The 23,716-nt window shown below is 49.9% G+C and overlaps 9 protein-coding genes across 9 annotated transcripts; 3 read left to right on the top strand and 6 right to left on the bottom strand.

Annotated features, from left to right (window-relative positions):
* Window positions 1–109: 109 nt before the first annotated feature.
* N7474_009238 (uncharacterized protein) lies at window positions 110–2,360 on the bottom strand (the record flags this gene model as incomplete). Its single annotated transcript, XM_057200648.1, has 3 exons — window positions 110–1,738; window positions 1,794–2,225; window positions 2,304–2,360. 3 exons carry the CDS (start codon window positions 2,358–2,360, stop codon window positions 110–112), a joined length of 2,118 nt encoding a protein of 705 aa, XP_057048635.1.
* A 599-nt stretch (window positions 2,361–2,959) lies between these two features.
* Window positions 2,960–4,626, top strand: N7474_009237 (NAD-dependent succinate-semialdehyde dehydrogenase; the record flags this gene model as incomplete). Its single annotated transcript, XM_057200647.1, has 3 exons — window positions 2,960–3,129; window positions 3,191–4,425; window positions 4,484–4,626. The coding sequence occupies 3 exons, from the start codon at window positions 2,960–2,962 to the stop codon at window positions 4,624–4,626; spliced, it is 1,548 nt and encodes a 515-aa protein (XP_057048634.1).
* A 169-nt stretch (window positions 4,627–4,795) lies between these two features.
* On the bottom strand, window positions 4,796–5,734 carry N7474_009236 (putative short chain oxidoreductase/dehydrogenase; the record flags this gene model as incomplete). The annotated part of the gene is made up of 2 exons (XM_057200646.1): window positions 4,796–5,175; window positions 5,260–5,734. The coding sequence occupies 2 exons, from the start codon at window positions 5,732–5,734 to the stop codon at window positions 4,796–4,798; spliced, it is 855 nt and encodes a 284-aa protein (XP_057048633.1).
* A 1,014-nt stretch (window positions 5,735–6,748) lies between these two features.
* Window positions 6,749–8,107, top strand: N7474_009235 (M24 family metallopeptidase; the record flags this gene model as incomplete). Its single annotated transcript, XM_057200645.1, has 1 exon — window positions 6,749–8,107. One exon carries the CDS (start codon window positions 6,749–6,751, stop codon window positions 8,105–8,107), a length of 1,359 nt encoding a protein of 452 aa, XP_057048632.1.
* Window positions 8,108–8,319: 212 nt separating this feature from the next.
* N7474_009234 (uncharacterized protein) lies at window positions 8,320–10,626 on the bottom strand (the record flags this gene model as incomplete). Its single annotated transcript, XM_057200644.1, has 2 exons — window positions 8,320–9,969; window positions 10,036–10,626. The coding sequence occupies 2 exons, from the start codon at window positions 10,624–10,626 to the stop codon at window positions 8,320–8,322; spliced, it is 2,241 nt and encodes a 746-aa protein (XP_057048631.1).
* Window positions 10,627–10,997: 371 nt separating this feature from the next.
* Window positions 10,998–12,506, bottom strand: N7474_009233 (fungal specific transcription factor domain-containing protein; the record flags this gene model as incomplete). Its single annotated transcript, XM_057200643.1, has 1 exon — window positions 10,998–12,506. The coding sequence occupies one exon, from the start codon at window positions 12,504–12,506 to the stop codon at window positions 10,998–11,000; it is 1,509 nt and encodes a 502-aa protein (XP_057048630.1).
* A 479-nt stretch (window positions 12,507–12,985) lies between these two features.
* On the top strand, window positions 12,986–14,783 carry N7474_009232 (proline permease PrnB; the record flags this gene model as incomplete). Its single annotated transcript, XM_057200642.1, has 3 exons — window positions 12,986–13,133; window positions 13,217–13,686; window positions 13,872–14,783. The coding sequence occupies 3 exons, from the start codon at window positions 12,986–12,988 to the stop codon at window positions 14,781–14,783; spliced, it is 1,530 nt and encodes a 509-aa protein (XP_057048629.1).
* Window positions 14,784–18,510: 3,727 nt separating this feature from the next.
* N7474_009231 (DUF1212 domain membrane protein Prm10) lies at window positions 18,511–19,644 on the bottom strand (the record flags this gene model as incomplete). The annotated part of the gene is made up of 1 exon (XM_057200641.1): window positions 18,511–19,644. The coding sequence occupies one exon, from the start codon at window positions 19,642–19,644 to the stop codon at window positions 18,511–18,513; it is 1,134 nt and encodes a 377-aa protein (XP_057048628.1).
* Window positions 19,645–21,139: 1,495 nt separating this feature from the next.
* Window positions 21,140–22,668, bottom strand: N7474_009230 (uncharacterized protein; the record flags this gene model as incomplete). The annotated part of the gene is made up of 4 exons (XM_057200640.1): window positions 21,140–21,409; window positions 21,481–22,366; window positions 22,432–22,483; window positions 22,554–22,668. The coding sequence occupies 4 exons, from the start codon at window positions 22,666–22,668 to the stop codon at window positions 21,140–21,142; spliced, it is 1,323 nt and encodes a 440-aa protein (XP_057048627.1).
* Window positions 22,669–23,716: the final 1,048 nt, after the last annotated feature.

The following is a 23,716-nucleotide window of genomic DNA, read 5'->3' as shown; positions in this document are numbered from 1 at the left end:
TAACAGGCCCGAATCATCAGTGGGCTATCCACTACCCGTCCGTACCTGGGTCATCTTTCGTCAGAACCGATTCACTTTTTGGCTATGAAATGTAATTTGCTTTTATTCATTACAAGCGAGAGTGGCAGCATGCTGCGGTCTTTGTTTCCTCTCCAGTGTACAAAACACTCTTGTTCTTATCCTGCGTGGAGACCGCAACGTCCAAGCCAGGGTTCCCGGAGAAGAAGTTGACAGGCTTTAGTCCGACCATGAGCTTCTCGTTCGGCATCACAGGCCAGTCCTCAATGCGAGGGTTGTGGGTTGAACCAAAGGTGTGCCAAATGACAATATCCTGGTCTCTGACGGACTGGGCTGTTCCCTTGCCTCGGCGATTTGCAATAGCAGAGGCCAATCCGTCGCCACCAGTTGATTGCATGGTGTACCTGCCGGCTGGGAAGTGGTCATTGTCCTCGTAGTGAGTCACCCAGACGGCATGTTCGCAGAATTCAGAGCGCTTTGCGTGGTACGAATCGGGATGGGACAAGAGCATCTGACTGTAGAAGGGCATGAGTTTGAACCCGACAGGCGTTCCCGTGATAGGGTTTATTTTGTTCTCATTGACGAACTTGAAGGTGCGGTTCTTGGTGAAATCGAGGTCGAAGCCGCCCTCTTCCTCAATGATCTGACTCTCCGTGGCGTAGCCCACACCGAACGGGTTATGGACAGCAGGGTTGCCAACTGGGAGGGCCTTCGACTCCTCAACAACCAATGAATTGGAGTGACCATCAATTGCAGGGTCGATTCGGAGACTGAAGAGATGCTGGTGATAGGGTGCTAGGACGCCAGGTGCCACGACAGTTCCGTAGGGAATCTTCTCCTTGATATCGATATCGGAGGGCACCGTGGATAGAATACCCGTGGCACGAACCTCGTAAAAGATGGAGGCATCCTGGCAGAAGTGCCAGGCAAATATATACTCATAGTTGCTCACAGTGATGATTGTCTGTAAAACGAGGATGCGAGAGCGAGTTACGACAGGAGTCTGGGTACGGAAGTTGGTGTGCTTCCAAAGGATGCCATCGTCTTGTTCGTGACAGCAGACGACGTTGGGCATTTTCAAGGGATCTCCGGATGGCGTGTTGTGGTAAGCGTCGAAGTATTTGATCGTTCCTAGACGAGGCAGAGGACACCGGTTAGTTTTGACAATCATAGAGCACGACTTAGGCAAGCATTTACCGAGGCAATCGCAACCAAGCTGCAGGTTATTGGCATTAATACCCGCACCATCGTTACCAAGATCGAATGCAGCCTTGCGAGGATAGGGAGCACGTGGGTCTCCATAAGGCACAAACATCTCGGCCAGAGAGAGGCGATAGAAGAGGCTACGGCCATCATAGCGGATATCGTGCAGGGTAAGACCTTCTCGATAATTGAAGCCCACTCTGAAGCTCCATTTCTCCCACTTGACCTCGTTGCCTTGAATAAGGAATGACGGGCCCTCGGGCTGTACTACCTGGTAGGGCTTGGTGGTCGTCCTCGGGTTTGGCCTGAGCTGGGGGTGGTATTCGCTTGCAGCAGTCGAGTGAATTCTGCGGCGGTCAAATGGCTTTTTTTCGTGATTAATCCTCTCGTGCGGCTTGGTCGGCAGGCGATAGACCTTGGTGACTTCGAGCGCCTCGGAAACCTCAGCACAGACGTCCAGTGGATATGCGTAGTAGTTGGCATCGGGGCTCTCTAGCAACCGGAGGTAGAACCAGCACTAGATGGAATTAGGTTTGGAGCCAGAATCTGTAATGACATATGAGGCAACCGACCATTGTGACTCGATCAGTCATATCGTTCATGCCATCTGTGGCGTAGGCCCATGGCTCAACGACGACAGTGGCCCCAGCAGGAAGGTCGAGGGTGCGGATCTCAGCCTGCACCTCCTCGTTGGCCAGGCAGGCAGCTTCCACGGCTTTCATGTAGTCGGCATCAATATAGGAATGTTTTCCCTTGACATGCTGCTTTCTGGCAACCTTGTCATTGTCAAGATCGACAATGAGCTCGAACAGCTGATTGTCGTTGCCCCTTCCTTTCACGACTACCTCAACCCGGGCATAACGGGTCGGAGCCTGCCCTACGGGCTGCTTGTGGTGCTCCTTCTCGAGGTAGGGGATCATCTGCTTCTTGGATGGCTCCAGAAGGGTGACGACCCGAAAGTTAGGGTCTTGCCCCCCAAAGTGCGGGCGGACGACTCTCGAAGCCTAGCAATGGCATCTAATTCAGCACATGCACGATGTGATAGCACAGACAAGAGAGGAAAGGATTTATGGTTGACGCACTCTTGAGATTTCCTCGGGCCTAAGAGGGTCGAAGGGATGAGGGAACGCAGCAGCCATTGTCGTAGCGGGAAGCCGTGTTGGAGGCAGAACTGAAACCGGGTGACGAGGAAATGAAGTGATGAGAGAAAGAGGCCCAAGACGCTCCCAGCTTTATACTTGTAGTAGATTTGACGGTGGGGGTCATGCCCCCAAAGGCCCCGGATCCGTTGCGAAAAAAGACCCCCACAACACGATTTTGGAATTCAATCTCTGGAGGATAGAAAGCGCGCCCTTTCGCTATCTCTTCCCTCCAAAGGTATAGTTCAAAATTGCCACTCAAAGTCTCGTATTGTCATGCGGACTAAGCAAATGCTAATCGACCCTCTAAAGGTAAACGAGCGGCGGCGGGCAAATGGAGCAGTCCCACGCCAGCGTAACGGGCGGGTATTTCAGAAACGGTTGCCCACGCATTTGCACACTTCATTAACTATATCTTTGATCACTCGGTTTTGGAGCAATCAAGCGAGAATTGATATCGATTATTGTTGATTTATCGCATGCTTCCCGTTCCTTTCGTGGTCCTGCCTGCGCGAAGAAAGAGAAGCAATCCGCTCCCGTTAATTCGTAGCATTCGACTCGTCGCTATTTACCATGCCCCAGCAACGGCCCTTCCAGGTATGTCGGAGAACTTAAGATACGTGGCGTGTACCGATCAGTGGCCAACGCGACTGCAGCTGGACGACCAGTCCCTCCTTCATGAGAGCTCACTGCTCAATGGCGAATGGGTTCCTTCGCGATCACGCGAGACCTTTGATGTGGAAGGTAGGAGGCCTTTTCGCGCACCAACGTCTGGCTTTGTCGGATGGCTGTGATATTGATTCTCCATCGCCTTCTTTAGATCCCGGAAGTCGCCAAGTCTTTGCCTCATGCCCAGTCAACAAGGTCCAAGATGTGAATGGGTTTGTTACCAATTCCCAGGCAGCGTTCCTCACGTATCGGCATGTCAACCCTCGCCAGCGAGCCAGGATGCTCCTCGAGTGGCATAGGCTCATCAACAATGCGCGGGAAGACATCGCCAAGTTGGTCACCTATGAGACGGGGAAGCCGCTCACGGAGGCCCGTGGGGAGATCGACTATGCCCTGGGCTTTGCCTGGTGGTTCGCCGGAGAAGCAGAGCGTATTCGTGGCTCCGTAGCCATCCCATCCGTCTCTGAGCGTCGGACCTTTGTGATTAAGCAGCCGATCGGCGTGGCCGTTGCTCTGGTCCCATGGAACTTCCCAGTGGCGATGATCATCCGCAAAGTCGCTGCTGCTCTGGCGGCCGGCTGCTCCATGATTGTGAAGCCGTCTCCTGAGACCCCTTTGAGTGTTCTGGCCCTTGCTGACTTGGCTCTTCGGGCTGGGTTCCCTGCGGGCGTATTTAATGTCATCACTACTGACAATGACAACACACCTGCAGTTAGCGAAGCTCTTTGCAAGCACCCCCTTGTCCGCAAGGTGACCTTTACAGGTAGCACTGCCGTAGGGCGAGTTATTGCGCGACACTGTTCCGACGGGCTCAAGAAGGTCACTATGGAGCTTGGAGGCAACTGCCCGTTCATAATCTTTAACGATGCAGATATAGACCAAGCAGTAGCTGCGCTCATGATTCTCAAGTGGCGTACTGCTGGCCAGGCATGCACCCATGCGAACAGAGTATATGTGCAGAGCGGTGTTTACGAGGAATTTGCGCAGAAGATGCTCGAGGCTACTCAGAAGATCCGTGTTGGTCACGGTGCTGACTCTACCACTACCATGGGAGCGCTGACGACATCTCGAGGCATTGAAAAACTGGAGAAGCATGTTGCCGATGCCGTCTCTAAGGGAGGCAAGGTTCTATGCGGAGGAAAGACCCCCAGCGGCCTAGACGGCTACTTCTTCGAACCTACCATCATCTCCGGCATGACCTCGTCCATGCTGACAACGAACGAGGAGATTTTTGGACCCCTTCTGGGTTTGTATAGGTTTGAAACTGAGGAAGAAGTCGTCGAAGCGGCAAACAATACTTCCATGGGGCTTGCGTCCTACTTCTTCAGCAAGGATGTTGACCGCACTTGGAGACTCCTCGAGAGCCTTGACGCTGGAATGATTGGCATGAACACAGGTGGGGATTTTGCTCTTTTCGATGCTTTCCACGCTTTATGTACTAACCACATTGGCAGGCAATTCATCCGGGGCAGAGTCTCCATTTGGAGGAATCAAGGAGTCTGGATACGGCAAGGAAGCGGGCAAAGATGTTGCTATTGAAGAGTACCTCATCCAGAAAACGGGCACTCTGACCGTTGGATCCATTTCAAAGCTGTGAATGTTGGTCTGACTGGATTCGCAAACGAAGTACATGTTATGATACACTGGATGGAATGCGACGCATGGTCATTCTCGATTCTACCTGTCTTTTATATGCTTCAAATTGTCATGATAATGATTGGTGTATTCGAATGTCGGCCAATTCTAGCCACTTGGCAGGAGGGGCATCAGTAGCTAGTTGAGTGGGCAATGTCCTTCGCTTGCAGCAAGTTGTCCTGCAGTTTCTCAATTTTAGTTTGAAAGCGTTTATAGCAGTCTGAGCCAAGTGGCAAGCGAAATAGGTCTCCCTTCCCAGCACCCATGCCGGTATCGTCTACGACTTCCAGAATTCTCTGGGCACATTTGACAGCATCTCCAGGCTGGGTGCCTTTGTTTGACTTGAATGCCTGGAGAACATGCTCCAGGGGGGTCCCAGCATAGTCCTTGTTCATACACGCCGCAGGCTCGACATAGGCTGTCCAAAAGTTGGTTCGAAGTGATCCCGGCTCCACGAGGAGCACTCGAATATTGAATGATGCTAGCTCTCTCGCGAGGCTTTCAGACATGCCTGCTCATTTTGTATTAGCAAGCCATTCCTCCAAATATATGCCTATCTTGTTACGCTAAGGTTTCTAGAGCAAAGTAAACTCACCTTCAAGAGCAAACTTTGTCCCCGCGTACATCGCGCATGCAGGCAGTCCATCGATCCCGGCGCTGCTGCTAATATTGACAACAGTGCCAGACTTCATCGCCCGCATGAAAGGAAGAACAGCCTTCAACACACGAACGGGACCGTAAACATTTGTGTTAAACTGAGTCTCGATTTCGGCCTCGCTCATGTCCTCGATACTGCCCAGTAAAGAATACCCGGCATTATTGACAACAACATCAATAACACCGCCAGCCTCGTCAACCGCATGTTCCACTAATTTGATGGTGTCGGAGCTCGTCACGTCAAGCTTTATCCAAATGCCGCCGAGGTTTGAGATCTGCGGGTTGGCTTCAGCTGCTTTAGTGGGGTTGCGGGCCGTGGCGATTACTGTGTGACCGGCTTGGAGGGCTGCCTCTGCGATTGCGGCTCCGAGGCCAGAAGATGCGCCAGTAACAAGCCAGGTTTTGAATGCCATCTTGAGACTGTAATAGACTCGATTAAAATGACGTTGCTGAAATGTAGTGTGGGTAATTCAGTGTGTCACCGAATGTTTGGGTAATTCACTGGTGAGATGTAAAGAGGGCGTTGCTCGAAATTTCTTGGATATATGACCTTGGAAATTGAGAGGCTAATCAGACAGGCTACTATCTTATGAAATGGACAACTTAGAAGACCTAGGGAGGTGTCGCTGCCATTTCGGAGTTAGGCGGAGCGGAGTTTGGCTACTAATGCCGCTAGAGCCAGGTACATCTTCATGCGACTATGGAGTTCTGCTACTCTGCACATATTTGACAAGTCTCTCCAGCTGATCTAAGTAGAATCTTCAGGTGCTTCTTTCCATACGGGTCTTGTCAGCAGTGCGCGCCTATCTCACAGGTTCCAGGACAGCGCATCAAAGCATAAACCGCTTTCCAGGCGGGAGGCTCTCTGGAAAGTTCGTCCTCGGCACAGACCTGTTGGTCTCGCATTTGGAGCATGCGCTGAGCAGCAGATGAAGTGTCTCGCTTACCGGTTGTCTTGCGACCGACGGCTGAAACTTAAGCGTTCTCTATGTGATTGAATGAGATACTAAGTCTTAAATTCCGGGATAGAGACTACTGATAAGGAGCATGTTATGCGGGTCGAAGAGATGGAAAGATAAGCGCGGGGATCTCCACGCGGATGTTCTACTTCCAAAATGACCGCCGGATACGCTAGCGCCCAGACATGCGGACTTTGCGCTCCATCTCCAAATCCTAACTAATGCGGCTTCGATGGAGACCGCAAGCCCTTCTTTCGATATCCTCCTCTTGCCTCTCCTCGTGACTCCGTTTGGGTTGGGGGAATGTATCGGACTGAGATGGACCCGTAGCAATGTATGACCCCACTGGCCTTGGTCTATAAAAGGTGTCCGGATTGCTTCCATCTCCCAAGTCAAGCACCATCCTCTTCTATTCTCCTTTCCCCCTCTTGTGCCCCAGTCAACCAAATTTCAGGCCTCTCGTTCACAATGGTCATCGTAAAGAAACCCGAGCCTTTCAAGAAGGCTCTCCACTTCACCATCGATGAGTTCCAGGAGAGACGCAACCGGGCCCTCGCCCTCATGAAGCGGGAGAACCTGGATGGGTTCCTCATGACCAAACAAGAGTCCCTCTACTACTTTACCGGCTTTGACACCTTTGGCTACGTCTTCTTTCAGGCCATGTACTTCCACAGTGATGGACGCATGCGACTGATTACCCGTTCGCCAGACCTGCGCCAGGCTCTCTACACCTCCATCCTCGAGAAGAAGGACATCATGATCCGATCTGACGAGGCCACCGCCAATCCCGTCTCGCTTGTCCCCGAGGTGCTGAAAGAGTTTGGCATCAATTCGCCCTCTAAGAGGATCGGCTATGAGCCAGACTCGTGCACCCTGAATCTACGTGTTGGGCAGCTGCTCCTAGAAGCCGTTGATGGCCTGTGCACCCTTGTCGACCATAGCACCTTGTTCGGCCGGGAACTACGCCTCATCAAGTCTGAGACGGAGATCCGCAAAATCCGCAAGGCCGCCTACCTTGTCGACTTTGCCCTTGTTCGCGCACTCAAACTCGCCAAGCCCGGCGCTTACGAGGGCGACCTATGGCGTGAGATTGTTGGTACCGTCTACGAGGGTGGCGGCGACGATCCGGCCAACGAGAACATCCTCGTGTCTGGCAATAAGGCCGTTCTGACTCGCTATTCTACTGGCAAGTCTAAGGTCGACCGACAGATCACCCTAGAGCACGGCGCAGCGTATAAACACTACCACGCGTGTCTGATGCGCACTATCCCGCTAGGTGGCGTCACTAAGCTTGCAAGACGTATGCACGAGGTCAATATCCTGCAGATGGAGGCTGCCATGGAGGCCCTCAAGCCGGGCAGGGAGATTGGCGACGTATTTGAGGCGTATGCCCGCGTTGCCGATGAGAACGGCTTCCGCGAGCAGAGACTCAGCGCTTGCGGATACAGTATGGGCGCTACTTTTGCCCCGACCTGGATGGACTTTCCCATGTTTGTGCGTGGCCAGAAGGTCGTCGCCCAGAAGGGCATGGTCTTTTTCATTCACATTATTCTCATGGACATGGCCACCGACACGGCCAGCTCCATCGGACAGACGGTCGAGGTCACCGCAGACGGCTGTGTGCCACTCTCCAAGCTGCCTTTTTGCCTCACTCGCAAACAGACTCTTGCATCCTGGAAGAAAATTCGCAAGGAGGATTACGGCTTCTCTGCCGAGGAAGAAGATGATGGCGAGAACCTTCGGGACATTGAGCTTTCCGACGGCGAGACCGACACCGAAGATTACGACATTGAGTATGACTTTAGTGACTACCAGGGGGCCACCTAGATGAGCAGTATGTAGCAAAATTAAGCACACATCTACTTGCTTTCCTGGCCAGCGGACACTAACTTGCCCAGCCCCCCATCATCGCAACCAGACATCTAATTCGCGTCCACACAACCGTCACCATGCAATACTTTCATCTGCTTTATAATGAACAATAAATTACCAAGATAATTGTTTCTATCTATCTAGAACTATCTTGCAGGGTGTATTTGTTATTTACAGAAATCTTCCGTAATCTCTATAAAAGCCTCCGCCAGATGCCGCACTGACTCAACCTCAACCCACTCCGTTTTGGCGTGGAGACCGTATCCCTTAGGGCCCCAGATCAATCCAGGGATACCTTTCTCGTTCAACAAGGCCATGTCCGTCCAGTACGTTTCCCCTTTGATAATCGGCTTTGCGCCTGTAGCTTGGGCGGCATGCTTGGCGACCAGTGAGACAAAGTCATGATCCCTGGGAATGAAATAGGGAGCTCGCGAGAAGGTCGACCGCAAGTCAAATCTGAAGTTTGGGACGGTTGCTGCGAGGTTTTCCAAGATGCGCAGGAGTTCGAGCCTCACAGTTTCCGCAGTCTCTCCGGAGATTGTACGACGCTCAATGAAGATGGTGCAGAGGGCTGGGTAGGAAGCAATCTCCTCGCCGCCCTTGATGACGCCGGCATGGATATTTGGTGCCCCCGTTTCCGGCTTTGCGTTGCCAAATCGCTCTTGGAGCTCCTGAGCATGGCGGTCGAGCTCAACAAGGAAATATCCAGCTTTGCAGATTGCATCAACCCCCAGGTCGGCACGAGACCCGTGAGCCGCCACGCCATGGATGTCGACCTCGAACAACGCGAAGCCCTTGTGCGTATTTATCAAAGCCATTTCCGTGGGCTCAGCTACGATTGCCGCATCTGCTCGCCAGCCAGCTTGAAGCACTTGTTCGGTCCCAACGCTCTCCGACTCTTCGTCCGCAACCGCGGCGAGAATCACGTCACCCTTCAGCTTCTTCGATTTGGCACTTGCAACCGCCAGCATGCCAGCCGCAAGACCGCTCTTCATGTCGGCAGTGCCTCGACCATACATGTTACCATCAACAATGTTGCCGCTCAAAGGGTCGCCATTATAGCCTAGCAACGTGACAGTGTCCATGTGCCCGTTGAACATAAGGCTCTTGCCGCCTCCAGAGCCGCGAACAACACCAATAATGGAAGGCCGTCCTGGAGTGGGCTCAATCCAGTGGTTCTCAATGTCACGATGCTGGAGCCACGAGGTGATATAGTTGGCAATAGCCGTCTCTCCAGGACCAGGCGTCGAGCCAAAGTCGGGGTTGGAAGAGTCGATTTGCACCAGAGTCTGAGCCAGAGTGATGACATCGTCGGATGAGACATCCTTGGGTGTCGTGTAGGGTGAAAGACCCTCGGTGCATAAAAGAACGAGGACAGAGTTCTCATTCAATCCCAGCTGCGCCCTGTGAGATTCCTCCAGCCGTCGAAGAGCAGCCAGTCCGGACGCACCAGCCAATCCTGCACTGACACCAGCGGTTTGTAGCTCAAGGCTTGCCAAATGAGCCTCATAGTCAGAGACCGTCGCACTGGCATCCACTCCGGGCATCAAGTCCGACCAAGCAGCCTCAAATAGTGCCTCGCAATTCCCGTTTTTACCAACAGGTTCTTCTCGGGCCAATTTTTTCCACAAGGTCGGAGCTGTATCTGGCTCAACAGCAACAAAGGCCATAGGATTTCTTTCTGGTGCTTTGAGGTGGTTTACGGCAGCTTGTAAAAGCGCGGCAGTACCCGCAGGACAGACTACTAGATCGGCTTTCTCTCCCATGAGCTGGCTATCGAGCTCCCGCATGAGAGTCGAGTAGCCCTCCGCCATCCACTGTGCAACGTTCAATTAGCTTTAGCTCTTCTCTGAGTTTGGATTAAAGTAAACGGCGAGATCTACCTGCGGGATGTGCCGGTTTCCATGAGTTGACTCTTCCTGAACAAGTATGCCACTTTGTTCATGAGAGGCGGCTTGTGCCTGCGACAGTGCCTCGCGGTACGAATTGCCGTGTGCGACAACAAGCTTTGCACCTTCCGCACGGATGAGGGCGATAGTGTCTGCTGTTGTATACGAAGGGACGTAGATCTGGACGGAAATTGCAAAGAGCGAGCCTACGCGCGCCACAGCGAGTCCGTGGTTGCCGTCCGATGCAGTGAATAGAGTGACAGGGCTTGTAATCAGCCGCGCTCTGACCGACTCGATAGTGGAACTCTCTGGCAATCCCAGTCGTTCAGTCAACGCTCGGAAGACAGCCCAGGATAGGCCAAGGCTGTTGACGGCCGGTAGTCCTAGTCGGTTGGTCTCATCTTTCGCATAGACCGATTCGACCCCGAGGCACTCAGCTACACTGGGTAGAGAGACAAGAGGAGATGGACGGTACCCTTCGACCTGCAAATGGAAGGCTTCAACCACATCAGCGGAGTTAAAGCCCTTCGTTGTCCAAGACCGGGCATCCGGATTGTAGTACAAGGGGCGGCGATGAGGAGTCATGACGACTGGGGGAGATATCCGTCACCCGGGGATGAAAAAGGAAAATAGGCTCTGTGCGTTGCCTCGATTGGGGTCCTCATTTTGGCTCTATATGCCCTGCCTTCCGTGCTTTAAGCTAGAGCCAGCCCTCTCTAAGCCTCCCAGCGTAGAGCATATGTCCATGTTAATCACTATTGATAAACAGGCCGATGTATATATCCACGCTAGTCCAAACCTGGAATTTACCCGCCAGATGCGATCGACACCCAGAGAAACTCTAAAAGATCCGATGTCGTGTCTAGCTAGTCCCGGGAGGATTCTCTGCCCATCATTGGTAAATGTGAGTGTCATACTTCTTGACAATAATATATAGCAATTTAGATGAAATAATATCAGGCGAAAGATAAGTTCCAATCCAACTCCCGTAGCATAAGTTCCCAGTCCGTCCGCCCCTTGTCCCAAAGCAGTTGTAGCAGCTCGCGGGCCCGCCCAACATGCTTGAATTTGGTCCAGGTCTCGATACATGTGAGACGATCCTGGATGTATTGGATCATGCTAGCGTTGTCGCTACTCCCAATCCCAGCCATAAACAAAGGAAACAGGAGACCTATCTCACAGAACATATTTGACGGGACCTGAGACACGTAATGGAGGATTTGCCGTACACAGTCCTCCATGCGTAGTTTATAAACGGCGCCCGCGTCGCCGAAGCGGAGGAGATGACGGTAGAGGTAGAACAGAGAGGCGAAGCGGAAGGCCTCTGCATGATGGATAAGCGCTTGGATGTGACTGTCGGCTGAATCCACCTGGAGGCGCAAATCTTGCGAGCGAAGGGCCTGGGCCATGTCTTCAGCCCGCAGAGTTTCTCTTGACCGCCGGTCAGAGCATGATGACAGATCGAGGTCTGCTGTGTCGGCAATAAAGGCAGAAATCTCGGTCATGTGTCTAAAGATGTGGTGACCTAGGCCCATAAAGGAGTCAGCCGAGGTGACTGTCGTGTTGACGTCCTGGACCCAATATACGCCATTGACCGAGGCGCGATGTCCTGTGCTCAGTGAGGCCATGATATCATGGTAGGCAAAGTATCGGAGCAGAAATGCCCCGTCGGACGTGCGGAGTAACCTAGACGTTCCCAAGTGTTTGATGAGATGACCCGCGCCTTGTAGATGGAGCAGCCAGCGCGACGTGTCGCCGCCAATGACCTCAGTGGTGCTAATGACGAGCGCACAGGCAATGGTACTTTCTGTAACGGTATTGTTCTTGATGGCCTCCGCCAAACCTCGGGTCACCTGGTTCTCGAACTTTATGCGAGCCTCTGGCGTCACAGGAATCGCTGAAGTGGCAGTGTCGACATGGACCGAAGCATAAGCAAAGAGGGCGTGGAGGAGTGACGGATCAACGATAGCCATGGGGAGCAGCACAGAACAGAAGCTGCTACCGTCTTGCTGCAGGATTGAGCAGAGGGGGGCAACATGGTCTAGAAAGTACCTCAACAAAACACGCTCGATGCCCTCCCAGGAGCCGGAGTTGTCGGGGACGCTGGACCTGCTTCTGGGTAAGATTTCGGTGCCTTGCGCCGCTTTGTCACCATCATCGTCGCCATCTGTTGAGCTGCTCGCCGCTTGGCTGGCAGACTTGTTCTCGTCCTTGGGCGAACCGGTAATCTCCTCGCCGCCTCGGGCTTTCCTCCGGGGCGCGCGAACGGGGACTCTGCGCAGAGGAAGCTGCTCGCAGACTAGCCCAAGGCGGATACAGGATCTACAACGGCCGTCGAGACCCGAGGCTTGGCCGTCGCACTTCTTCTTACGGGCCTTGCATGTCAAACATCCTGAGCGGACGCGGCCGTCAGCCGCAAAGCGCCGGCGTATCGGGCGGTCGGTGGCCCCAAGAGGCTGGCTCATGGGCGTGGGGATGGCACGGTTTATCAGGAAGACAGTAAGACTTGTCGTACGTCCAAAGGGAATTTAGGGGGTGCTACGGGCGGAAAGTTGCTGCGGGGAAATACGATTCAGGCCCGGCTTTCGCCTGTTCTCCACCGGAGCCGTAGAACAAAAAGTCCGCCCGATACGCGCGTATCCATCCTTATCTTAGCAGGCACCATGGCTCCTGACGGAATGATAGGGCAAAGGCTATCAATACCCCGGCGGCTACTTTCCCCACAATCCATATATCATTCCTCAGTTGAGCAAGCGGCAACAACTTATCTACATGTCCAGATGGTCGCATAATTACAAAACTTGAACAATGCCTCGATCCAATTTTTGATCCTGCGCCCCAACAAACGCGGCCACAATCAGTTACTCCGAGGAAGCGCCTCTCAACCTTGAGAGAATAAATAAAATAAAATAAATACGACTGGACTCCTGAGATTTACTTGACAATGTCGGATGCCGACAAGACCCAATTGCCAGAGAAGGATATGTCGACCGAGCCGGCCAACATCTCTAATGGCCAGGTGCTCGAAACCGATGCGGCTGGCTCTCATTCCAAGCTCAAGTCGAGACACTTGTACATGATTGCCATGGGAGGTAAGAAAGATGTCGTGACCTTTCGCTGTCGAGCACCCTAGGACGACAAATCAACTGACAGGGGCAATAATAACATCGCGTAGGTTGCATCGGGACCGCATATTTGGTGGGCTCCGGTAAAACCCTCAGCAGAGGCGGCCCTGCCCTCGCCCTCGCCGGATTCATCACCATCTGCTCTGTCGTTTGGGTCTTTTCGACCCTACTTTTCGAGATGGTGGCCTATATCCCGCTGAATGGGGCAGGTCCGGACTACTATACAACTCACTTCCTTTCTAAGTCGTTTGGCTTTGCCATGGGCTGGAACTACTGGTATGCGTACTCGATTCTGGTTCCTTTCGAAATTACCGTTGCCACGCTTGTCATCCAGTACTGGAATCCCCCTGTCCCCGACGCCGTCTTCATCTCTATTCTCTTTGTGATCATTGTTGCCCTGAATTATCTGCCAGTTGGAAACGCTGGCGAGGCAGAGTTTGCCTTCTCGTCTCTGAAGCTCACCATGCTTATTGGAATTATTATCTTATCCATCATTCTCGCAGCAGGCGGGGGCCTTCAGGTGATCGTGTTGGATTCAGGTACTGGAACAACCCGGGGCCAGCCAACCCTTGGATCGTCGAGGGAAGCGCGGGAAAGTTTGTGAGCTTCCTCGGCGTGCTTGTTAGCGTTGTGCTGCCTGTAAGATCCCCCAGTCTACTCTTTCATCGCTAGTTGATAACGAAGCTAACTTTGCATTCTCGCTAGCTCTCATTTGCTGCCGAAATGGTGGCCGTGTGCGGCGGCGAGACCAGGAGTCCCCAAAAGACGGTTCCCAAAGCTGCAAAAGCCTTCGTTGTTCGCCTCATTGTTTTCTACGTACTCCCCATTCTGGGTGTCACGTTGACTTGTCCGTCTAATGCCCCCGAACTGACTTCCGGGGGCGAAGGGGCCGGGTCATCGCCCTTTGTCGTCGGTATCAAGGACGCGGGCATCCATGTCCTCGATCACATCGTGAACGCAGTCATTTTGTGTTCCGCGTGGTCAGCCGGCAACGTTTACATGCACTTGGCTTCCCGCTCGATATATTCTCTGGCCACAGCGGGCAACGCACCCAAAATCTTTACCAAAACCAACCGATGGGGGGTCCACTACCTGGCAGTGACGAGCTGTACCGTGCTCACCCTCCTGGCGTATTTGAATGTCAGCTCCAGTTCTGGCACAGTGTTCACTTGGCTTGTCAACATGATCAACATGGCCGCTTTCTTCTCTTGGATTCTGCTCTCATGTTCTTATATTCGATTTCGAGCGGCACTAGAAGTCCAGGGCGTGGACCGTTCAACCCTACCATTCGTATCGGTTTGCGGCAAGCCGGGTGCCTATTTCTGCATTGTCTTCTTCACGATTGTCGGTCTCTTGAACGGATTCTACGTCTTCTTTCCTTCACAGTGGAACGTCTCGGACTTCTTGACTGCCTACATTGGCACTCTTTTGTTTGTGGTCTTGTATATTGGACACAAGCTTACTGTTGGTCGAAAGGAACCTTGGCTGATTCCTGCCCAGGAGATTTGCCTGGTGTCTAAGCCTGAAGGAGCGAGCGAGGCATCCACCCATGACGACATTGAGTCTGCCGGGGCATTCTCTCAGACCTGGAAGAATCTTTTAGGAAAGTCCAAGTAGCTTATCTTTTTAAGTTTATTTTTTTTTCCTCCAACTTGGAGGAACGATTTGGGAAAGTCTGGCTTCTAAGATGCATCATTAGTAAACACTTCTAATCAGTTAGTTAACTAACTCTCTAATTAACTCACAAGATCATGTGTCCGCCAGACCGGTGGGTACCTCGTACCTCTCTCCTGTAGAAAGTAGTGTTGCGGGGACTGAAGAGGATGTCCTTTCTTGTATCAATAGCAAGTGATTCTGCCCGCTTTTTATGAACTGTGAAGATTTATGAGTTTCTTATCAGCGATTAGGTATATCTATATGGCAAACAAGTAAAAGCACGACCTTGATGAAGACCCCATACCCATATAACTTTTACCACAGCACTCTATCATCGTATGAATAGAGAGTATCTCACAATGAGCAGCGTATTTTATCTGTAAGCGCTAGAAATTTTACCTTACACTACAATGCTAGGTGACTGGTCATAATCCACTGCTGTTAATATGAGTGAATAAACGAATGTGAACTATATACCTTGCGCATGCGTGACTCTCACACGACTCAGGCTAATGACTGCAAAAGCCTACAAACGCTTCTTATAATATGACGGTACTTACCCTTAAAAAAATCCACTAATATACATTGCGAGTGTGATCTGATATTATCCTACTACTTTCGGAATTCGTGAACAACTATTCCTGAGATACCTTAGTCAATTCAAACCTGCCTTGTATTAAAAATTTTCGTGGGGTTTGTTTCCCATGAAATCAGCAGCAAGCATAGGATGCTCCCCAAATACTTCATTCCAAAGGCTCCAGTCAAACCTCAATCCACAGTCAGAGAATGACGAATCTTTAATGGAGTTCACACTGTCAGGGTTTGGATAAACAGAACCTCCTGCCAGAATGGACTGAGCTGCTTTTGAGCTATGCCTTTGTGAGGAAGAAGCTGGTATTGTTCTTAAAGTGTTGTTCAATGTTTCAGAAGGCGGATCGTCGGGACGTACAGCAGGTATGAGTTGAGATTCGGCAATTCCTTTCGCAATCGAGCCAGCAAAAGACGCCTGCTGAGGGTATGACTCGTACCAATATCTATGTTGTGTTGACAATTTTCGCGCAGGAGCCCCTAAATCTTCATTGTTCATCGGCGCAATAAAATCGGGATGTTGGTAACCCAATAGCCGGGTAGCTGATGGACTAGTCGATTGTGCTTGTGAGAGAACGCTAATAATATCATTGTCAGAAAAGGAGAATGAAGGGACCAGGAATGGCTCTCTAGAGGTGATCCATACGCATCAATTATATCCTTGCTCGTCCAAAGAACATTTGGACTGAGACCAACGTTCAGCCAAGAAATCTGACGGAGACGCCGTATCATATACCATGCTTCACGGCCTTCCTTCTGTAGACGTCTTCGCGTCATGCGATCCCCATCAGCTCCAACAACCCCTCCGTCGGGCCCCAATAGTGCCATGACATTGTCTATCAATGAACGCGATGTCGAGGACTCGGGACTATATGGTTGCTCGTAGAGGTCAACCAGTAGGATCCTTTCAAGTATTAGAGTGTAATCAGAAAGTTATTCAAAGCACCGTACATTGTCGCATGGAGTGGCTGATGGTTACTGTTTTACATTAGTTTGATATCTATGGCAATATAAAAGGCACTTACCCTGGCCAACTCCAGTGAAAGCTAACAAAGTTTGGATTGGTCGCAAGTTGGATAAATTTTTTCATAAATCCATGGCAGTGAAACAGGGCACTATAACTTAGTAAAACGATTTGTGCGGCTTTTTGCGGGTATCTCACTAACCTTTGTCTCATTTCCGGCCAAATCGGGCTATTGGAGTCTTTGAGAAAAGGTTGGTAAGCGATGCAGAATGCCTGCAAATTCGTCAGTTGGAGGAGACTACGATGGTTTTCCTAATTTCGGAACGAACTTTATCAACATAAAGTGAAAGAATGATTTTAGACCATTGATAAAATGGAGCCAATTGTTCGGCGAATTTTCCAGCTTTGCACTTATCGGAAGAGATATCGAAAAATTCTGCCCCGCAGAAGTCATTATCTGCATTACCTGGCGGATCTTGACGTAGACATGTCGTGCTGCAGGGGATCGATGTGTTCGAAATAGACCAGGGTTCACAATTCGGAATTCGGCTGGCGAGGGAAATATTGGCCCAATACGTCGAGCTCACATACCTGTTTGCGCTTTGAGTAGATGCAAGTGTTATTGAGATTGATCTGACCAACCTGCCACCATTCTCTAAGTCCAGATGCCCACTTCTTTGATCATTATCAGGGTCACACCGTTTGGAAAGCTGTGCACAATTAATGGCGACTACGTCTTTGCCTGGCTCTGTTTGGACTTGCGTTTGAGGTTTTCCAAGATGTCCGGGTGATACCTTTTTTTTCTTGCCAAATTTGAAGCTTTCGTCGCAGCCAGATGGATGGTCAACGTCATCGCTGGCCCTTCGACCTGTAGAAGTAAAGCCTTCTTTCTTGGCTGCTTCCAGATGCTCAAGGATGGATATCATGGTATCCAGTCTTGATTCAATTGAAGCAGAATATGTGTCTTGGCAGACGTATTTATTCGTTGGGTGGTTAGAGGAAATCAAGCTTTCCTGAGGTTTTTGCTGTGACACATCGCCTTTTCGAGCGGTCCTATTTTTGCCCATTACTGACCCACCGAGCTCTTCCTGCTCCAGTGCCAAATCTTTCAAATGTTGCTTTCTGCGTTTTTCTTTCGCTTGAACATGTGTTTCTGCTTGAATTGCGAATGGTATTTCGTAAATGCAATTAACTCCGATAATGGTGCAGCTGCTGCACTTGGGCCGTGCCTTATTGTCCAAGTCAGTTTGTCAGTATCACTGAACTGCAGAAGCAAGCAATGTCTTACTCTATCACACTTGACTTTCCGCCGGCGGCACAACTTGCAAATTTGACTCATGGGGGATTGTGTGGTGTAGAGCATTTCGAGGAACGTCTTTCTAGTCAGACTATGAGCTATAATGGGCAAGCAGGTCGGCTTACTGAACGTTGATGCATCAAGATCCGAGATAAAGTGATCCATCCCGTTGGGGAGGGATATTGAAAGGAGGTTTGCGGGAGTAGAGTGAGTCGGCCGAGTGGGCAACATAGTCGAAAGAACGAGACCCACGCTCTGATGCATGAATTATCGAAGCTGACCATAAGACGCGTGGTCCCGATAAATTGCTCAGCCGCTTTGCAACCCCAGTGCCGCTCTCGGCCGACAAAGAGCAACATCATATCAACCGTACTCAGATTGCTACAGAAAAGCTTGACGAAAGCTTAAAATCAGCTAATAGCGCCAGCGAGCCTTGGACGATACCTTTTGGAACTTCATGATAAAGAAGAGTCCACCTTTTGCTGCTCTTGAGGGGTCGAGAATGCCGTTTGAATGAAATTGTGAAAGTCGGTACTGTGAAGAAAACTTAAGCGAAATGTCTCGGATCATGGCTTTTCCCAACGCCTTTCAGTGTCGAGGTTCTTGCTTTTATTCAAAAATGTGTATTTATAGTTATCCTGTAGTTGTCGGATTTCCTTCAAAGTTCTACATTTTCCAAACTTTCCTGTTAACTGAATAAACCAAAGTCGATACTCTAGGGAGTGTATGCGATTTAATGGAAGAAATGAAGTAGGCAAATGCTCTGGCTAAGTGTCCAGTTGACATAGTAAGCGATATATATGTTCAAGAGTGAGAATTCAAGTTTAGCTTAAGGCTAACTAAGCAATCTTAAATTTGAAAGTTCGCGAAAACATTTTCGCCAGCCACAAGCCCAGCACGATATGGATTGATACCCACATGATTTCAGATATGTTGAATTGTGGCGATACCATCGTGTATCTAGTCCGCTCCAGACGCGTAAAACCAGTTACTAATAATAGTGACACCATCGAAAGTTTGGCTGGTGCTGAAGACACAACGAAAATTTGGCACAGAAGATCACTCAGAAGACTTCCTAGGCAAGCCTTGAAGACATTCATCAGACCGAATTCATCAAAAGCAATCACGGCGTGATGAACAGGAGCTCCTACGGCAACAATAATCAGCGTAGCAGGTATTATCCGGTATCTAGCGCGTGTGATCACTGCCGCGCCGAAAACGAACACGACCACTGAGCCAATTTGTTCTGTGAGGTTTGGCCGGGGTGGTGTTGCAAAGCGCGGAGTACCATTGAGCGAGGTCTCGATTTGAATAGCAATGTTTTCAGCCAAGGAAGCGCCAAATTGCAGCATACAGGCAAGGTATAATGTTTGTGCTATCCGCAGGCTAAAGCTAAAAAGGCTTCGGCGTCCCCGGGCTATCATGATGCCGGAGAGAGGAATAGAGAGAGCGTCAACTGTCAAGGCTTGCATGAAAGCGGAGACACTGGGCATTGATGACAGGGTTGTATCGTTCAGGATTGTCGACTTTGAATTGGAGACGGAAAATTGAAAGAGAGGAATAGTCGCAGCACCGAAGATTTGCAACGTGTTGTATGATATGGTAGAGTTGGACCGATTTTGTCGGAGTAGACCCAAAGCACCACCAAGAACAAAAATCGCAGGAGTATTGACAAGCACTGAGCTGGACAGCATGGTCGCCAAAGCGCAGATCGTCATTCCATTTGCCACGAATGTTATGGCAACATTGTACTTCGGTTTGCATAGCATGAGAAGATCCAAGGAACGAGAAGCTTCATCAATTGATAGAAAGCCACTCTTCATATCTTCGTGGATGTCTTGTACTAGACCCAAACGGTGGAAGTCAAGACCTTCTTTCTCCTTCCAGAATTCCGGCTCACAAGCTGAGCCTGGGAGACTCAAATCCACTAGCACATAGCCCGGCAGATGCATGTATTGATCTTCGGCGATCATCTGGGATTGACAGAGAAACTCCTCCAAAACGCATAGTAGTCCCCCGTACTGCATCAATGACCGACATAATCGCTCAAAATACTGCCCTTGCGTAGGTTTTGACGCGGAGCTGGTTGTTTTTGTGCATGTCTTGTTGGAGGACTCGCTTGCGTTCTTGCCCGTGAGTGGCTGTCGCGGCCAACACATTGCAGGAAATAAGAACTAAGCACACTGTCCGAAAGGAATCAAAAGGTTAACTGGAATGGCTTCCTGGGGCTTTGCTTGAACTTATTGTAAGATTTTGGTTGCCTTATAGCAATGTAATTTACCTCACTCAGATTTGGCTGATGGATCAAAGCTACTCGGCCGAGACATTCGTGATAGATATCATTTGCACGTCCAAGCTTTGAAAGCCATAATAACAACTTCGCACGGAGACTCGAAAGATCTGTGGCCGGGGCATTTTCAGGCCAGGCGTCATACGGTTGAAGGTTTTAAGAGTCTTCTCCTATGGGTGTGCCCTTCAATAGGGCTTACCCTTTTTTAAATTTCTTTTCATTTTCTTTTCATTTCTGATTACTACAACAAAAGGCGGGACACTTGTGGGTTGTTGAAGCTTGGTTGAAGAAGCTGTGAATTTGAATAAAGCGATCAAACTACCAGTTTGGCTAAGAGTACTCCAATATGAAGAGGCAATTATTATTTGTGTCTCCTTAAAATAGTTTTTAATAAAACATAAAATCTCACAATGAACAGGCCTCACGTGGAAGACTTGCTTGAATCCCTGAGCAATAGGCTGCTGTGGCGGTGTTTGACTAGATCTCACTGCCTTTAAAAGAAATTACTTTTCCTTACCCGGCAGCTGTTTGAGCAGATTCGAAGTCTTGACGCATAAAGATCGTTAGTTTTACCCATTCCATCTATTGCGAATGGTTGGGAGTGCACATCCTGTAAACGGGATATTGACAAAAGGTTAGTATTGAAAAGCAAGCAAATGATCGAGGAATTTCTTTTAGCAATATCAAAACTGACATACTGAATAGACCCAAAGAGGTATTTTCGGGGCCCTTAATTCGGCCGAGAGACTGAGGGAGAGAACCCTTCTCTAAGAGACTGGTTAATGCAGAGCGGATTTCCTCCACTCTTCTTCATCTGTTGCAGGAGTTAAGAGTTAAATTTATATTTTCAAATGTTAGTTAGAAGAAGCCTAGTCATCCACCCGTTTAAGGACAATGTGGGTTACATAAAGCATCTACCTTACCGTGCGTACAAATTGGTATAAGAAAGATATGTTGTGAAGATTGGTTGTGAAAAAGAAGATGTTGCGCAGGCATAGTCATTCACAATAGTAACGCAAGTAATTGGCTAGAATGACATGAAATTAATGACAGTTCATCGAATTTGTGTCAAAGTCCTTTTCAATCTAGTCTATCTGTGAACAATATTTAACCAGTGTGCAAAAGAATAATTAACACATTCTTCAATATAATTTGATCATTGCCCAAGATAAGCACGATTAAATGCGGGAATGCTCGGCAATCAAGTTTGAAGAGTTGGGGAGACTGTCAATGGCGGACCGGTCGATCTGGTCGATCGACTGGAAGCCAGCTTCTTCCATGAGAATATCGAATTCCGCAAGAAAACTTTTCATAACATGGCGCACACCAGGCTCACCGGCAATGCTAAGTGCCCATACCCAGAGGCGCCCTAGGAATACGAACTTGGCCCCAAGCGCAAGGGCTTTGAATGCATCGGCGGCGCTGCGCACACCAGAATCGAACATGATCTGCAACCAGTCATTAGTTGATCCAATTACCACAAATATGGTTGAAATGGCTTCAGGCTCTGGAAACATACGTAAATCTTGTCTCCAACAGCGTCAACAATTTTTTCCAGAGCATCAAGACTCGCGATGGCGCCATCAACCTGTCTACCAGCGTGGTTTGTAACAACGATACCGTCGATTCCCCTAATATCCCAGTCAATATGATTCAAAATATTGCAAGGAGCAGTAGCAAACATTTCAACGCATTTTTTCGCTGCTTCGGCGCTCTGTATCCCCTTTAAGCAAAACGGCCTACTACCACTGATTCTCTTCCATTGAGCCATCGTCCACTGGACCTTTTCCCATGTATGAGCTCGGCCATGCCAAATGTTCTCGTCGATCCACTTGGCACCAGCCTCTTTCGGGCTCGTCTTAGGGTCGATACCAGCTTCCTTCAAGCGCATTTGAAAGACAGGGTCTTGAAGGCCAAGGTCGCCTGCCCCATGCTCGTGATAGAAGGCATAGTTGCCAGTAAAGACGTCATTGTGGCGCCATCCGAGGGACCAGGTATCGGTGGTCAGCATGCAGGCATCAAAACCAGAGTCCCAAGCACGCTGCATCATGGAAATCGCCTGTTCATCATCATGACTTTGATACAGCTGGAAGAACCGAGGGCCACTACCGTTAGCTTTGCCAACATCCTCAATGCTATAGCTGCCGGCAGAAGAAAGGCAATAGGCCAGATTCAGCTCTTCTGCAACCTTTGCCACAGAGAGTTCGCCAGTTGCATGATAGATGCGATTGATGCCGATAGGAGCAAAACCGATAGGAGCGGAAACCTTGTGGCCGAAGATCTCGGTGGCCGTGTCCCTGGTGTTAGTGTCCACTAAGGTTCGCGGCACAATGCGATGGCGGTAAAATGCTTGGCGATTCGCTAAGTGGGTCCACGAAAGACCTGCATTGCATGAAGAGTAATACCTAGAGTGACAGGTAAGTGTCTACACCAAAGAGAACCTGAAGCTAAGGGAAAGCATAATACACACCATCCTCCCTGCGATAGTTTCTCCTTCGCTAATTTCTCAATCTCCGCGGGGTCTGATTTACCAATGTCAAGGGCAACACGTTAGGACGTAGTACTTAATGAAACTACCAGAATCGTTCATACCAGTGTTGAAGAGCGGGTATTCGCCGAGATTTGCGTTCCAAAACGCATCACGCCGGTATAGCGACCACTGCGGAGTGGTTCTCAGCTTGATATTAGGGTTGTTCGGGTCAGACATGTTTGCTGCGACTGTAATAAACGAGACGACCTCGAAAAGACTTTGGACGAGTAAAAAGAAGTTCTTGGAATATTCTGAATGCTGTAGCGGATGACATTCGGAGCAGGGGGGATGAAGAAGTATTTATATGAAAGACTGCAGGAGAAAGCCATTAAAGTTAGCTGCTTCCAAGTTCTCGCTAGTCGCTATTTTAGCATTTGTCTCCAAATTTCGTCGCAATGGCTGGTTCAATGAGCGTATATTGAACATTATTTGCTAGTATGTAAAACATACCAGGTACGTTGCGGGTTATAGTTCGTCGGGTTGCCGGCATGCAATTGTAGCTCTCGGCAGCTCTCGCCCGAGAGGTAAATGGCGAAATAACTTCTGGAACCGCCAATAGTGGAACAGTCAAAATATCGCTTTAAGGTTCCACCAAAGTAAGATTGCTTGTGGCACTTGATCCCCGCACAGGGTTTTTGGAGGGTAGCGAGAATCTGGCAGGTCGTTGTGAAGGCGATGAACTCCTCCGCCTGTTCCGCACCTGTGACGATAATTTGGAGTAACTTGTTTCGGCCGACATGCGCCTATTTTTACAAGAGACTACAGACAATAGGAGTTCTTAAAAATCAAAAATATGGTCTTTCTGTTTTCCTGCTGATGAAATTCTTGGTGTCGCATTCGGACGACACATCTGGGCTGGCAGTCCAAGTTGCTGGATGTATTGGGGGGACTTGGACAGAGAGAAGCACAGGGAGAGAAGCGTTGACCTGGGTTTGCAATTGTTTCATTTACCCTGTACTTAAGTTTTTAACCCTCTTCTCTTTATCTTCCCACGTTTCAAGTCTTCGTTGGATGACATTCTCTTCTCTCCTTGCCCCAATATTTGGTCTCTCAGGCCTTATCTATATTGCGATTATCTGGTGGTAGAGGAGCTGGATATCATTCTGTAATCGCAGACCATCCCCAATCAGCCTTTCTGTCGTCAAGTTACGTTATGGCTATGATGTTATCTCCGGCAACGTCCCCATCACAGTACTCTCCCAAACCGGCCACCTGGGCGCGGAAG

The sequence above is a fragment of the Penicillium riverlandense genome (genome assembly GCF_028828495.1).
Source record: "Penicillium riverlandense strain IBT 135883 chromosome Unknown utg000008l_segment0_segment0, whole genome shotgun sequence".
NCBI lineage: Eukaryota > Fungi > Ascomycota > Eurotiomycetes > Eurotiales > Aspergillaceae > Penicillium > Penicillium riverlandense.
This window is presented reverse-complemented; position numbering and strand designations above follow the sequence as displayed.